At 37.6% G+C, this 15,431-nt stretch overlaps 1 protein-coding gene across 2 annotated transcripts in view; it reads left to right on the top strand.

The window, feature by feature from the left end:
• The window catches only part of ZSWIM6 (zinc finger SWIM-type containing 6), a 211,061-nt gene that overhangs the window by 155,593 nt on the left and 40,037 nt on the right, over positions 1-15,431 (top strand). For both annotated transcript variants that reach the window (XM_024353416.3, XM_024353417.3), the window contains exons 3-4: positions 247-395; positions 3,732-3,882. In XM_024353416.3, the coding sequence (XP_024209184.2) occupies positions 247-395; positions 3,732-3,882 (300 nt within the window). The remainder of the gene's footprint in view (positions 1-246; positions 396-3,731; positions 3,883-15,431) is intronic.

Raw genomic sequence — 15,431 nt, 5'->3', positions numbered from 1 at the left:
TATAAACTCATCTCCAGAGATAAAATATAGAAATATCTCAATTCTAAAGTAATCTGCATTTGACTTAGCACAAATCAGGAAAGTTCTGGAAATAAGAGTGATCCTTGTATTTAGTTTGTCACAAATTTGTATGTATAATTGAAATTGAGATTGAATTAAAAAGTAGGCAAAAAGAGTCTTAATTAATCCTTTTAGCACAGAGTTTTTATCTAGCCTGTGTGTTATTATTTTTCTTTCTATTTCTAGGTGCTCCTGATCCAACAGCAGGTGCTAGTATAGATGATGAAAACTGCTGGCACTTAGATGAAGAGCAGGTTCAAGAACAGGTTAAACTGTTCCTTTCCCAGGGCGGGTACCACGGATCAGGGAAGCAGCTTAATTTGCTCTTTGCAAAGGTATGATTGTCTATTTCTAAAGAAATATTCTAAATATATACATATATAGGGACTATCTGAATATGATCATGTCTACAATAGGATAAAGCCTTTTAAAAATTAAAGAACAGGGTCTTAGTTGACCAATAGAAACTTTTGTATTGTAATGCAAGCTATTTTTTCCTTAGGTGATCTTAGACAAGATATGGGATATTTTTGTCTCTCTCAGTTCCTATCAATAAAATGGTGATAATTTATACAATTTTGAAAAACCTCTTACAATAATAAAAGCAAAATAATTAACAGTGTTATTCAAAATGCCATTTTTTTTCAAGTTTTTCCCTTTCTAGTTAATTTTCCCAAGAGAACTTAGTTTTATAATCCCTAAAATGTGCTTTAATTATTTAGTTTAATAATGTCAGTATCTGTAAGTTAATTTCAAAAGCTTGAGTTTTAGAGTCATATAGATCTCAGTTTGAATCCAAGTTCTAGATCTTTCTAAGTATATAAACCTTGGCAAATTATTTATTAATTTTCTCATTCAGAAATTAGCTAATAATAACATATCTCCTAAAACTGTTGTGATAATGGTGTTAAATGATGCTGTCTACTGTTCATCTTCATCATTAAAAATTGATGGCTCAATAATTTAAATTATCTGGGTCATAAGTTCCTTGTGAGCGGAAGCTGTGTGTTTTGTTTATACAGAAGTTTCAGTACCATACACACATTTGTAAATACTGGATAAAATGCTTTTTGAATAATATTAAATCGTTATATTTTCATTGGGGGTATAGTCATCATTATGATTAATGTATTAACATTGGTTTTAAAGGAACAGATAGCTGTTCATTGATGCTTTTGTTGAATATCTTCTCTAATATTTGTTATAATTAAAAGATTTTTATTTTAGTTCAAAAGACTTAGAGTAAATCCTGTTACTGGGTATGGCCAGGAATAGTGTATTCTGCTTAATCAATACCATGTTCATAAAGATTTTTCCTGTATACCATATGTAGATTGCCAATTTCCCCAGAATTAGATTACAATAAAATACATTTAGCTCTAATACTACTTTACACATGATTTAAGCATTCTTTGGTGATTCACAGGCACTTCAAACTCATGTCATGCCTCCGTGTCAACAGTCTGAAAATTAATTACCATTAGGCTATAGATGTACATGAGTGCTGGTTAAATAGAGAGTTCTGTTTTATATACTTAAGAGTAAAGTGTTTATTTTCATTGCTGTTGCTGTGTAATAGGTTAGAAATCTACCAGAAAAAATAAACATTAAATCAAATCCATAAATACTAATAATGTAAAAGGTTTAGTATATTTAGACACACAGGAAGTATTTCATATATTCTTATGTTAGAAACAGTTCAAAAGATGTATTATTAGCCTGGTGTGCAGTTGTTCTTTTTATCCCTATATATTATATACACATTATGTATGCCATATGAAGTAATAGCAACCTCTAATTTTGGAATTAGCTTAACTTGAAGTTAAGACAGATACGGGTTCTGATCCAAGCTGTTCCCCTTGTCCATTGGGCGAGTTATTTTACTTCTCTGAGGCTTGGTTTTATAATTCATAAAATGGGGATTATAATCTGGCCTATTTTACATGGTTGTTGTGAAAATTAAATAGTAAGTATCAATGTAAAACTCTTTAACATTGTATCCAATAAATGGCAACTCCTTTTCTTCCTCCATCTTCACCTGTTAATGAGTTTTTAGTACTTTGATATTGGGAACAAACTCCTTTATAGGAATACTGAAGTAACGCTCTTGGAAGCACAACCTTTGTGATTCAGGGTAGAAGTGCTTTTGAGTTCTTTATAAAGCTCAAATTCTAACGCAGGTGAGGAATTTCCATTTCTTGAGGGTGCAGATCTCAGGCAGGATCTATTCTAGATTTGGGCTGCTTTATTGAAGATCTACTATTTTCTCCTTTCCTTGCCTTTCACATAGAGAGTCCTGAAAGAAGGACCAACCACCCCACCTTTTCTACTGCTTGTGACCTTGCTCCAGTAATTTCTTACGGGGAAATTACAGCTGAGATTCTTACTTATTGAATACATAGCAGTATACATTTTTGAAGTGGATGGATTCATTTAGGGCTTGCTGCAGAGAGGCTTACCCTTGTGTTTCCTTTTTCCTTTCTTTTATTTGGGAAATGTAGCATAAGAGTAATGGACAAAACTTAAAGTTCCAACTTGAGAGGCAAAGTTAACTTATTAGATCTGTGGTTATTATTCTGCTTCATGGATCACCCATATAGAGCAGGAGAGTTCTTGAACTTAACAGGCCTGTCCATTTTCTTTTACCATTGCAAAAACAACCCCATCTGAATGAGTAGAAGTATGCTGCTGCTCTTTATATAAAAAACTTAAGTGAGAGAGAACCTTTATGCAATTACTAATTTATCTCAAAAATTGAAGGACTTGCACAACTGCGAATATACTAAAAACCATTGAATTGTACGTTTTAAATTGGTGAATTGTATGGTATATGAATTATGTCTCAACAAAGCTGTTCCTAAAAAAACTAAAGGCCAATTGTTATTATTATACACATTATCAGATCTACTTAGAAGATTTCTTGAGTTCTCAATGGACTCTGCATTAGACTGTGCTTCTCTGATGGTAAGTACAATCAGTTGGAGAGTCAGGAAGGTGCCAAACTGTTTGTCCTGTTTGTTTTGATATTGTATTTCTTTAGGCTAGCAAACTTATGGCATCTTACTAAAATTATGGCATCTCATTTTATGCAAGGAAACAGCAGCACCTTGCTTAAATCTGTTCTGGTATACTAGGTAGGTTCAGATACCTGTTCCCAGTGCCAGATTTTACTTCTGTGGTTTGTCAAAGCATGAATGCCTACTTTGTTGGATGTAATCTTGAATCACAAAGTGTACTTGGTTTAGATAAGAGAGATACTTTGAAGGAGAACTGGAAAAAAAGTTTCTACTGGACATATGAAACACGATTTACTCACCTTAATCAGTGTGTAAGACCCAACCAGAACATTTTTGTAATTGAGAGCATTTTTTCTTCATATGGATTCTAACATATAATTCAAAATAATTAATGATCATTTCTTTGATTAAATTGCTATTTAGGGTAGGGAGTGGTTTTAAATTTTATATTTTGTTTGCTTAAGAGGGCTGGTGTGAAGGCTTGGCACCTCCCCGCCTATCCTCCACCACACACACACACACACACACATACACACACACACACGGAGAGAGAGAGAAACAGAGAAAAGTGGTGGTTTGTCTGTTGTGTTGCTGTGGGGTTTTGTTGTGTTTTCGTTTCGAACAATTTTCTAAAGGTCTGTTTTTCCCCACTAGGTGCGGGAGATGTTAAAGATGAGGGACTCCAATGGGGCCCGCATGTTGACCTTGATAACAGAGCAATTCATGGCTGACCCTCGCCTGTCACTTTGGCGGCAACAAGGCACTGCAATGACTGACAAATACAGGCAGCTCTGGGATGAGCTGGGTAAGCATGTTTCCTCACAAATTACCATTGATTTGCATATGGATAAATACCATAGTCAGATGTTTCAAGAACATGGTCGTAGTATTGCTGAAGAGAGAGCTGCTCATGCATGGAACGTGTTGCCAGCATATAGGTTAGAAGCATAGGAGGATTTAGAACTTGGGCTGGCATTTACAGAAAACAACCTTAGCAGGGTTTTGGGGGAATTGCCTGATCTCGAGGAAAGTTAAGTGCAGGAATCTCCCTTTAAGTATTTGGAAAAAAAAAAGCTGTATTATTTTTAAATAGCAGTTTTATATTGTAGAGCTGGTTACTTATTTCTAGATTAATATTGTAATCGATTCAGCTAAAATTTAGAGTCTTTCTTCCCCCTTCTCCCCACACTGGAATTATTAAAATTAGTTGAATATTCATTTTATTTTTGGCTGCTATAGATTTAAATGAACTGTTGATCCTCAGAATGGAAAAATACAGCAAATTCTAATATTTATTGCTTCCTAAATTCCTGGTGGTTAAAGATACAAATATAGCAAGTGTTCAAAAAAATGAGAAATCCACTAGTCATGTTCATTAAAAGAATACTGGGAATTTTATTTGGATGAGTCTTGGTACCCAATGTTCATCGCTAGGGAAATAATGAATGATGTGTTTATTATCTTGTCTTTTTATTAAGAAATCTATAAGTGACACCTGAAATTTTGACAAATATATCAGTACCTGTATTAATTTTATGAGAAGTAATGTTGTCTATATTTACTAGAAGATCCTAGTCTCAGTGAAATTTTTCTTGGCTAATGATGGACCACATCATGCTGATTGATCCCAGATGTAGTCTAAACCAAACGATGCTGTTGTCTGTGAAGATACCAAATGACCATAACTGGAAGGGGTATTTGAGATTAGCCGTTTTACAAATAAGGAAACAAGTCCCGAGAGGTTAGGAGACTTCCACAACATGACACTGTGTAATCTAGGGTTATGCAGCAAGTTGGTAAAGGATGTGATATCAGTATTTTCTTTTTCCTATTAATAGGATATACGTTCAGAAGTTGGCTGTGGACAAGTTTGCGACTTGTGAACTATTAGATATTTGTTGACTTTTTCCCTGGCAATTTTCTTAAGTATCTTGTAATAACTTAATCTTGCTGCTTTCTTTGAGTCTCCTGAAATAATGGTAGTGCCCTTTCCCCCTAATCAAAATGTAAATCAATCTGTAACTACAATAGATAGTTTCGATGTATTAGAATGATGTTTGGGGGGCACAGTGTGGTGGTTAAATAACACAAGTATAATGCATGGTTTAAATAAGTATTTTCATAAAATCCTAAATGTTTTACTTTTCAAGTAAACCTTTTTCAATTTTGTAACTCTAGTATAGACTTGATTGGTTAGATGCTTTATAAAGTAAAAAGGATTAGCATTAAGAAAACTATAATGAAGGGGATCATTTAAGGAAAAATTATTGAATTAATATGAAATGAATGCAATTTAAAGAGCTTTGGTACTTAGAGAGACTTAGAATTACAAACGACTGTTTAGGAAGAAAATACCAACTAAATTTTTTGGTTACCAAAAAGGGTACTGGTGGTACATACAGTCAAATAAAATTTGCAGTGTTCACATTTAATTCATGGTCAAATGTCACTTTTCCAAGTGGGTTTTGAAAATTACGTACCTTAACCCTCAATCAGAAGTATAAATTTTTATTAGGTGGAAGTTTCCACCAGCTGATTCTAGTTATGCCCTCTTATGGACTACTTTCTAATTAAGGACCAGGCTTTATACAAATTCTTTGATTTCAGTCCAGCATAAAGACCACAACTTCTCGTCCTGTGTGCCCCCCACCCACTGCCCAATCATTACTAGACTGCCAGAAATTCTCCTATGTACTCTGATGGCAAGCAGAGGTCACTTGCCATTTTAATGGGGTCTAAGTTCTGTGAAGAATCTCACGTAGAAGTAACAGTAAGTAGCACATCTTAATATTCATTCACCAAAAAATTAACTGAAAGTTGCTTCTGGACTACAAAAGGAAAGGCTTTTGCTTCTTAATAAAATGGGGGAATTTGACTTTGTGCCCCTACACAGGGCTCACATTGCTTCAAGGCTCTGCTTTGGAATTAAATGCTGAGCACTGCCAGATGCCAGACATTGAGAAGAGGCTGAGTTTTGTCGGCAAATGGGATCTGCAAGTTAATTGGTGTTTTCTGCAGGCTTCTGGCTGTGAAATGAAATTGGAAGCCCTTTAGCCACATGGATAATACAGGACCTGAATACAAATGTCACATGTCACCATCAGGACCCACTGTGAGACAATAGTGTTCCCACTCCAACACCGCACCATTACAGATCATTTAAATATGGGGATTACATTTAAACTAAAAGCCCCATTTGCCTTTTACTGCAATTTAAATGTCCTCTTAGCAAAAGCTAAGTGACAAATTAAATGAAAAAAATGCCCACATTTTTAAAGCTGTAATGCAAAACAACCTTTTATTGCTTCTCATGTGCCACGAATGAATCATTATACTTGTCAACCCTAAACCAAGCCATAATTGGAGCAGCTACTGTTATCAAAGTGGGGCCGCTCTGTGACAGCTTAATAAAGCTGAAACTGTTAAATTAAATCTCAGATGCTTAACTCCTTAGCACTGGTGGATTCGTTGGGTCCATTTCTGGCAGTGACCAGTACACCAGGAAAAAAAAAAAAAAAGATTCCTGGCTTGAAAGCCTTAATCTGATGAAAGTGTACAAGCGAGAGTATGCTGGCCAAGTAACTCTGCTTCTTGGCAGATGGATTTGGAGCCATCAGATTGTCAGCCAGAAGATTACAAAATCTTTTTCATATGGCCCAGTGTCCCCCTCCCCAAGATTTACAATTTCCTGCTTACGTGTGATCTATGAAAATTTAAGTGTTGATGTTTCAAAATTAATTGTAAAAGTAACATTTATTTTAACTTTTTCTTTCTTTCAAGTGAATATATGAAAACTTACTTGTGGTAGCCACAGGCCCAATTTCTTCCCTCCATGCTCCAGCTAACAAAGGGACTGATTATTCTGTTTTTCTTTTCTAATATAAGTGCCTATGACATTCATTTGGTATGAGTTAACTTTTGTGATTTACTCCCTGATTTTCATAATGTAGTATGAAATAGGTACAGATGCATAGTCTTAAGATCCTGTTTATTGCATCTCATTTACAGATACATTTATCTTATACATGAGTCAGTTTTTCAAATATTAATTTTACTTTCTCTACATGGTGTTCATTTTCCCAAACATACGCCAGTGTTCTCAAGATGAGTAATGTTGTATCATAATCAGCTATAAGAAAAGGTATATATTAAAATAGAAAGCCCCATTGCAATGGTAGAGGTTGTACGTTTGATAGAAGCTACATATTTAGTAGAATCTATAGAACACACACCTCTTGAATTACATTCTTTATTCTGTGACATGCAGATTTTCTGGAAAGCAGATCACAGAAATAACCTCTGGATTTCCAAGAACAACCCAGTGCTGATTGGGGGTGAGCACACCTACTGTTAGCTGTAATGGCTGTCTGTTCAGCACACTTAATTACTGTGGGGGTCTAGGGATGAGGGGATACACTGTAACCTCGCATCTGTGTTGATGGCTCTCTTTTCTTAAATGTATTCCTAGACTGCAATTTTACTTTGCTTCATAAAACTATAGGTTGTGGCTGCCAGTCTATTAAAACCTAAATAAAATGATGTCATTAGAGGAAACAGTTAAATAACACTTAATTACAGTTTTATCACAGGGAAATATTCTTAAATTTTTATCTTCAACTGTTACATAATATGTTTTTCCCCAAGTTTTAAACACTTAACTTTCTCTCGGAGCTGAGTCACGCGCTTTGCTTTCTAGCATATAAATCCTGTTTCTTAGGGAGCGGGTGGGCTGCCATTGCAAGAGCCTTGCTGCACTGAGATTTGCTCATTCAGTTCACAAGAACAAGGTGGCATGTCTCAGAGTTCTTTTCACGGCTTCTCATCTGGAGACCTAATTCTGTGTGAGCAGAAATAGCCAGAGTTAGATTGTTTTTCTAGTTTGAATTTCATTGTATGATTAGTTTGACCACTAGTTATTAAGCAACAGCTATAATGTTCCTTGGTAGGGTGCTAGATAGATTGAGTGGTATACAGATTCAGGACACTTAGAATTAGAGTAAATCTAACTATGTTTGGCAGTAGAGAACACAGCCTACCCTTTGAGACTATATTTTTTGAATTAACCTGCTCCATGGACCCAAATGCTGTTCCATCTTCCATCCCAGACTCAAATAGTGATTTTTCTGTAACCACCTACATTATTCTTGAATAAGGAGAAAAACATATGCTTAAGTCACACATTCAAAATGATACTTTTAAGTAATTTAGGACAGTCTCTGTGTACCAGAAGTAAGATTCTAAAGGCTCTGCTTTACTCTGCTTTATAGGTAATTGTGGAGAAATTTCTGAGGAATGCTGTCTTACATCTTTGAAAGCAGTAGGCTTAATAACTGCCCCCACCAACCACCCCATCCCTGTTTTGAGCTTCTTACTTTAGTTGAGTTATTCAAACTAACTCAAGCTTGCCACATTTTACAGTTGATGGTGGTTAATTAATGGCTAAGGAGCAACTGCTTCTTTTTGAGAACTGGAAAGCTTACCAAAATGGTTCCCCATATACATAGTTACCTCTTTGCTAGTACCATGAAGAAAAAGCAATTCCGAGAGTTCCCTTGCAGCAAAAAGATGTCAGTACACACTTGGTAACTTCCAAATAGCTGGAAGTATAGAGCATAATTCTAATGAACCACATATCAGGATTGCTTGTCATCTACCTGTTTGTCTTCCCTGGGCATAAGGAGAGGACAGCTTTCCCACAACATAACACTGTCAGTGCTGTGTTGTTAACCTTCTTTCCAGAAGTCTTATTGTGGTCTCTCTATCAGTGTGTATGAAGCACTTGCTATGTCTAGAGGAACAGATGTATTAGATATTTGATTTTGGGGTAGGTGATAGTACTGGTAGCAAGGAGGGGGTGGAGAGATGAAACATTAGGAGATGTGATAAATAAGAACAGCCAAGAATGGATGAAGGAGAACTTTGACAGAGTAATTTCATTACAAATTAGTACAAAGGTTTGTAGAAACCAAATTTAATATGGTTTTATAAGATGTTTATGGAGGTGTGTTGCAGGGAAGAAGCAGTGTGAATACTCCAGAAAAAAGAAACAACCTGAACAAAGACAGCAGTGGGCTCAGTGGAGGAGAGTAGAGAGCCTTCAAACTCATTATCAAAACTGTTGAGATTTTCAATCCAACCTTGCTGTTCTGTATTGTTGCTTAAAAGCGGAGAAGAGGGAGATGGTAGACAGGTATCATAAAACCTGGATTTTTGCTTTATTTCTCATTTTGGTCTAGCTCCTAATGATAACATAGTTGCCAACACTTATTTGTCAGGAACTGTGCTAAGGACTTAATGCATGTGTTGTTTTATTTAATCCCTGAAACAATCCTGTGAAATAGGTCCAATTATTTGCCCTAATTTTACAGCCAATAATACTGAGGTTTAAGGAGGCTTGATAACTTGCCCAAGGTCACAGTAGCAAAGCAGGAATTTAATCCCAGGTGTCAGTGACTTCAAAAACATAACCACCAGACTAGACAATGTCCTCAGCTTATTATTATTATTATTATTATTATCATCATTATTATTTTGAGACAGAGTCGCTGTGTCACCTAGGCTGGAGTTCAGTAGTGCGATCACGGCTCACCACAATCTCCGCCTCCCAGGTTCCAGTAATTCTCCTACCTTAGCCTCCTGGGTAGCTGGGACTACAGGCGCTGGTTACCACACCTGGCTAATTTTTTGTATTTTTAGTAGAGATGGGGTTTCACTATGTTAACCAGGCTGGTCTCGAACTCCTGACCTCGTGATATGCCCGCCTCAGCCTCCCAAAGTGCTAGGATTACAGACATGAGCCACCGTACCTAGCCAGCTTATTGTTAAACACTATTATATGCCTCTCTTCCAGGTAGTCTCTCTACTCGGAGCAGAGCAAGGTCAAAGCGAAGCTCACCTAGTGGGGAATAAACCCTGTAAGAGCTGCCTGGCCTTGTCTGCCTACCCATGGTACCACAATCCTGACTACCATAGTCCGCTGAGCTTACCTAGTCTAGTCGCCCATTTGTACCCATGTTTACAGGGACCCTCTAACTTCAGGTTCTTTGAGAAAACAAGCACATGGGTGCAGAATAATAAACTTCAGCTTATCATAAATATAGGTACTACATGCTGTAGTATGGGGTACTACTGTAGGATAGAATACAGTGAAGTTTGTATCCCATTTTCAGGTCCCCTTTGGTAAGGAGCCGGTGAAGACCCTTAGCTCATTGTCTTTGCCCTGGCCTGAACTAGGCCCTGATAATGACCACAGAGTTGCCAACACTAGTTTATCTCATATGGCTCTGTAGGCTCTGCAGACCCCTTCCTGACATAAGCTGTCCTGCTGGGATGGGGTTGTATACTCTGGTCTCAGTTTCTGCTTCTCTCTGCCTTGTTCAGAGTTTCCTGTAAATACAGAGGATTGGTCAATTGTATTGCTGAGAAGGCTTTACTTCCCTCCAGCACTGTTCTCAGAAGGCTCATCTGCTTCTAGGTCCTCATTACTGGGGCCTGTTTTCTTTCCCTGTGCTGTCCTACTGCTTTCTGTCTCTTAAAACTCAGAACTCTGTATTCTTGGGTCATAGACCTCGGAGTTCTGCCCTGCTGTGGGGGTGGAAAAGAGGGGTTTATTTTCTGCTTCTTTAAGTAAACAGAGTAATCTCTAGTTTGGGTCAGAAGTAAACCAAAAGAGAGAATGTATGGGCAAACCTAGGATAAATACTTGCTGTGTACTGCTATCAACTATTCTCTTGACTGTGGCTGCTAGGGTTTAATTATCCATTCAGTTACCTGTATAGGGAAGAGTGGAAATAAAGAGAAAAATTTAAAATATGAATTAAAAAAATAGATTCTCAGGATTAAAAGAGACTTTACAGGTCATTTGATCCTATTGTCTAACCAATTGGAAATTCTTAGTAGTATCCATTGTCTAAACTGTTTCTGTATAGAATTAGATAATTTGTAACAACACTGGAGATTCACCTCCTTGTGTGTTTTTATGAAACCTTATGCTAAACATAGAGCATGGAGATTTGGTGAGGAATTAAGATGCTTTAAGGCTCATTGTAATACACTTGAGTGTTACTGTCTTATATATGTTGTGTGTTAGTAGCTTTATTTGTATCAAGAATCGATTCCAGTTACTTTCTTTTATGTCATCTTTCTACTTACAGCATTAGTCCATTGGTAGTAGATACTCTTCTCACATTAGTGGTTAATAGGAATGTCATAGCGTTGGTATAAGGTGTCCTCTTCTTTCTCATAATTCTTAGAAAGGTTCTCTCCCTACTTTTCCTGTTTCCTAAGAGATAGTACTGACTGCACTTGCCTTCAAGAAACATCCACCAATGGGAATTCTGGCTAGGGAAGTCTCCTTACTAGGCTGTGGATCTAGAGAGTACTATCATGGTAGGGTGGAGGGGGAGAGCGAGAGTGAAAATGAAGCAAGACAAGCTGGGGAAGAAAATTTCCTTTCACCATTTCTTACCCTGAAGTGGCAGCATAGAAAAATTAATGAGGTCTGAGAAGCTTCATTTTAAGCCATCTGGGATTCCCAGGGGCTTCACAGAGAATCAGGGATGCCAGGAGCAGGAAGGAAAGAAGTGGAAGCAAAGGGAAGGCTGAAGCAGCTCCTTAGGCAGCTCTGTGTATGTGCCAATATCAAGCAAGGTGCTTTATACATGCTATCATAGTTAATTTAAGCTTCGTTAGGCTCATGATGGGGAGGAAAACCCAAGGAAGTTAGAAATGGTTGTCCTTAGAGGGGGTGTTCAGACACTGCCCTGCAGAGCCCCTAGGTTTGGGGTCAGGGGGAAGAGAGTGCTGAAGGGACGAGGCAGATCCTTCTCAATCAGAGCAGTGTGACTTTACCACATTACTACTAGGGTTTTCATCAAGATTGTTCTGGAGGAAAGGATTCCGATATTATAAATCCATGCTTGATAATCACTATCTTCAATAGGCTTTTAATAGGTACTCTTGTTAGACATGTACTAAAACAGGGGTTCCCCCATCCCCGGACTGTGGACCAGTATCAGTCCGTGGCCTGTTAGGAACTGAGGCACACAGCAGGAGGTGAGTGGTAGGCAACTGAGCATTACTGCCTGAGTGCTTCCTCCTGTCAGATCAGCAGTGGCATTAGATTCTCATAGGAGCACAAACCCTGTTGTGAGCTGCACACATGAGGGATCGAGGTTGTGTGCTCCTTATGAGAATCTAATGCCTAATGATCTGAGGTGGAATAGTTTTCATCCCAAAACCATGCCCCGGCAACTGCCACCCCGCCCCCGCCCCCAGTACTCATATGTGGAAAAATTGTCTTCCACAAAGCCAGTCCCTGGTGCCAAAAAGGTTGGGGACTGCTGTACTAAAGGATGACTTTTAAATTTATATAAATAGCTTTTTCCTATATACTTTAGGGGAAGGCAAGATGGCAAATGATTTGCAGCAAGTGAACTTTTGTGAGGCTGCTTGCAAGCTTGTCTGATAATTGTATAACACTGTTTTCATGTTTTATCTTAAAATTCCAAAATTAATATAAGAAAAAGACTCTGTATAGTAAAATGCTAGAGCCTTCTGATGTTAATTTGCTTCAGGGAGTTAATAACTGGTCTTAGGGCTATTTTCTTAGACTTTGATCTGGTTGACAGAATACCCAGGGTAATGATACTAGTTGTCTGAAAAATGTAGATAACTCACTCAGTTCTCTGTGCTTTCTGCTGCAAAGATAACCTTTGAAATAGAAAGCCAAATCTCTGTGATTTTAAGCTATGACTAGCTAGATTAATAAATTTCAAAATTTGCTTCAGCAAACCTGGAGAAGAGAGTGAGAAACATTAATAAAGTAGGAATCAGAGAGAGACCTTGAAGTGGCTTAGATTGGAAGCCATAGTCTTCCTTTGTGTATGATCAAGGGTGGAATGAGTTGAATGGAAGAATCCCAAACAGGGCACTTGGGTCAAATATAAGCTTGGAATGGAGAGAAAATCCTGTTAGGAGGAATACTTCCAAAATGCTCCCAAGAGCACAAAGTCTGTTTCCCCCCACCACTTTGAAGATGAGATTAATATATCCAGCAACCTGTTCACCAGAACAGATTGACCATGCACTAGAAGATGTTCTTTGCTAAGCATTAGGGTCATATGTAGACCACATAATTTGAAAGATTTGCCTGTGTGTTTGGAAACCATTAACCACTCACTGTATTTAATAGTAGTATCATCAGTTATTGTCTTTATTGGCAAATTTAAACTAATGTCATACCCATCCTTTCTTAATCTTCTTTTTATTCCTGTATTAATGTCTATTTGATAATCTTACCCCTTTTTCCACTCCTTCCCAAAAATAGTGAAAGTAATTTTTATTTTTCCTATAAAGGTGAAAATATGTGCCTGATATTATAATTGATGCTCAGTAAATATTTATGAATTAAAAAGTGAATGAATAATTGAAGTGTAATGCTGACACTTACTTGGAAACATCAAGAAGCAGTTATTTTTGATGTACTGAAAACAATGATTGAAAGGTATTAATCTTTACTGAGTCCTCCATTTTCTTCTTCTGCTTTATCTAGCCTTCTCCACCCATGTGCACAATATTCATGGGTGCCTGTGTGTGCCTGGACACACACACATGCACTCTGAAATACAAACAATATAGAGTACAGAAGGGCAATGATTCTCCCTTGCCATCAATGCTGCAGGTAATCTATTGCATTAATCAGCCAGCCAGTGGGAAATGCATGGGGAGTGATTATACTATCATACACAATACAATCAGCATGAAGCACTTGTCAAGACCAATACATCAAAGTTTAATTCACTAATAGAATGAATTAGAGCAAAATGAAACATTCTGTTCTCTAGGAAACCCAACACCCATCATAGGTTCTTTCTGAACTCCACAGAAAAGTCAGTGCGTTAAGAAATTGTTTTTTTGAATAGAATTACAGTTCCAATATGATGAAATATTACAAGCCAGTTTTCTTAGAATTCTTACACAAATATAGTGCTTAAGTGTCTACCTGACCATCAGCACTCTATACTAATCATCATTGGTAAATATGATTATTTTTTAGTGGACTCTTGATTGTCTTTTGTCCTAAATTGCTTCTTCATGGCAAATGAATGGAGGGGCATTGTATCAGTGGCTCAGGGAAGCACTTATGCGTAAATATGGATGGTGGACAGTTGAATAGGAGACAAATTAACAAGAATCTGCTGTTTATAGTGCCCTCAATTGTAGGCTCTGCTACTGTGGAGCTTACAGTCTAGTCAGGAAACAGAATAAATAAATGAAAAATAAAAAGCAACCCTGGACAGCTTAAGACAACTATAGAAACAAGGTTAATATAACGTAGGACATGTTTCAGAAAATTTTGGCAATAGATGTAATATGTTTTATGTATTAGAATAAAATAAGTCACTATTACAAGTCACTATTATGTGTCAGTTGAGTCTTCTGGAAATAGAGTTATATAGACTTTGGAGTCAGGACTATTGGATGAACCATGAAACTGTTTATGAAGGGTTTTTTATGTTTCTTATGCTTAACTGGCTTAGTTAAGCAGCCAGTGCAGAACACATGGAAAATGTTCTTGCAGCTTACCACAGTTCACATTCCTTCAGCTATTGACAGTCCTTTTTGCCTTTTTGTATCTCAAAATAAGAAAGCATCTATCATTGTGCCTTTTTTTCTTTTCTCTGATTTAAAACTTTTTAGTTTTTCCTTACCTCTCTCCTTCCCTCTCTTGAAAAGGAGGAGGGTTAGTGAGAGGTAGAGGAGGTGGCTCTGGTGACCTCCTACAGAACCTGGCTTCCAGTGAGGTTGGGCTGTTTTTGATGCATCTTTCATGTTGACTGACTGCACCAACAAATCAAATGGAATGGGAAGACTACATATCAGATAAGGGCCACAGGTTTATAGGGAGGAACATTATCCAGGATACCAGTTAATTGTTTTGGAATATCTATGATTTTCCTTCCTTCCTTCCTTCCTTCCTTCCTTCCTTCCTTCCTTCCTTCCTTCCTTCCTTCCTTCCTTCCTTCCTTTCTTCCTTCCCTCCCTCCCTCCCTCCCTTCCCTCCTTCCCTCCTTCCCTCTCTCTCTCTCTCTCTCTCTCTTTCTTTCTTTCTTTTTTTGAGACAGAGTCTCGCTCTGTCACCCAGGCTGGAGTGCAGTGGTGCTATCTGAACTCACTGTAAGCTCCACCTCCCTGGTTCATGCCACTCCTGCCTCAGCTTCCTTAGTAGCTGGGATTACAGGCGTCTACCACCATGCCCAGCTAATTTTTTGTATTTTTAGTAGAGATGGGGTTTCACCATGTTAGCTAGGATGGTCTCGATCTCCTGACCTCATGATCCACCCACCTCGACCT

Source organism: Pan troglodytes, chromosome 4 (assembly GCF_028858775.2).
Source record: "Pan troglodytes isolate AG18354 chromosome 4, NHGRI_mPanTro3-v2.0_pri, whole genome shotgun sequence".
Classification (NCBI taxonomy): domain Eukaryota; kingdom Metazoa; phylum Chordata; class Mammalia; order Primates; family Hominidae; genus Pan; species Pan troglodytes.
Note: the sequence above shows the minus strand (reverse complement) of the source record. Positions and strands in the feature narration are given on the sequence as shown.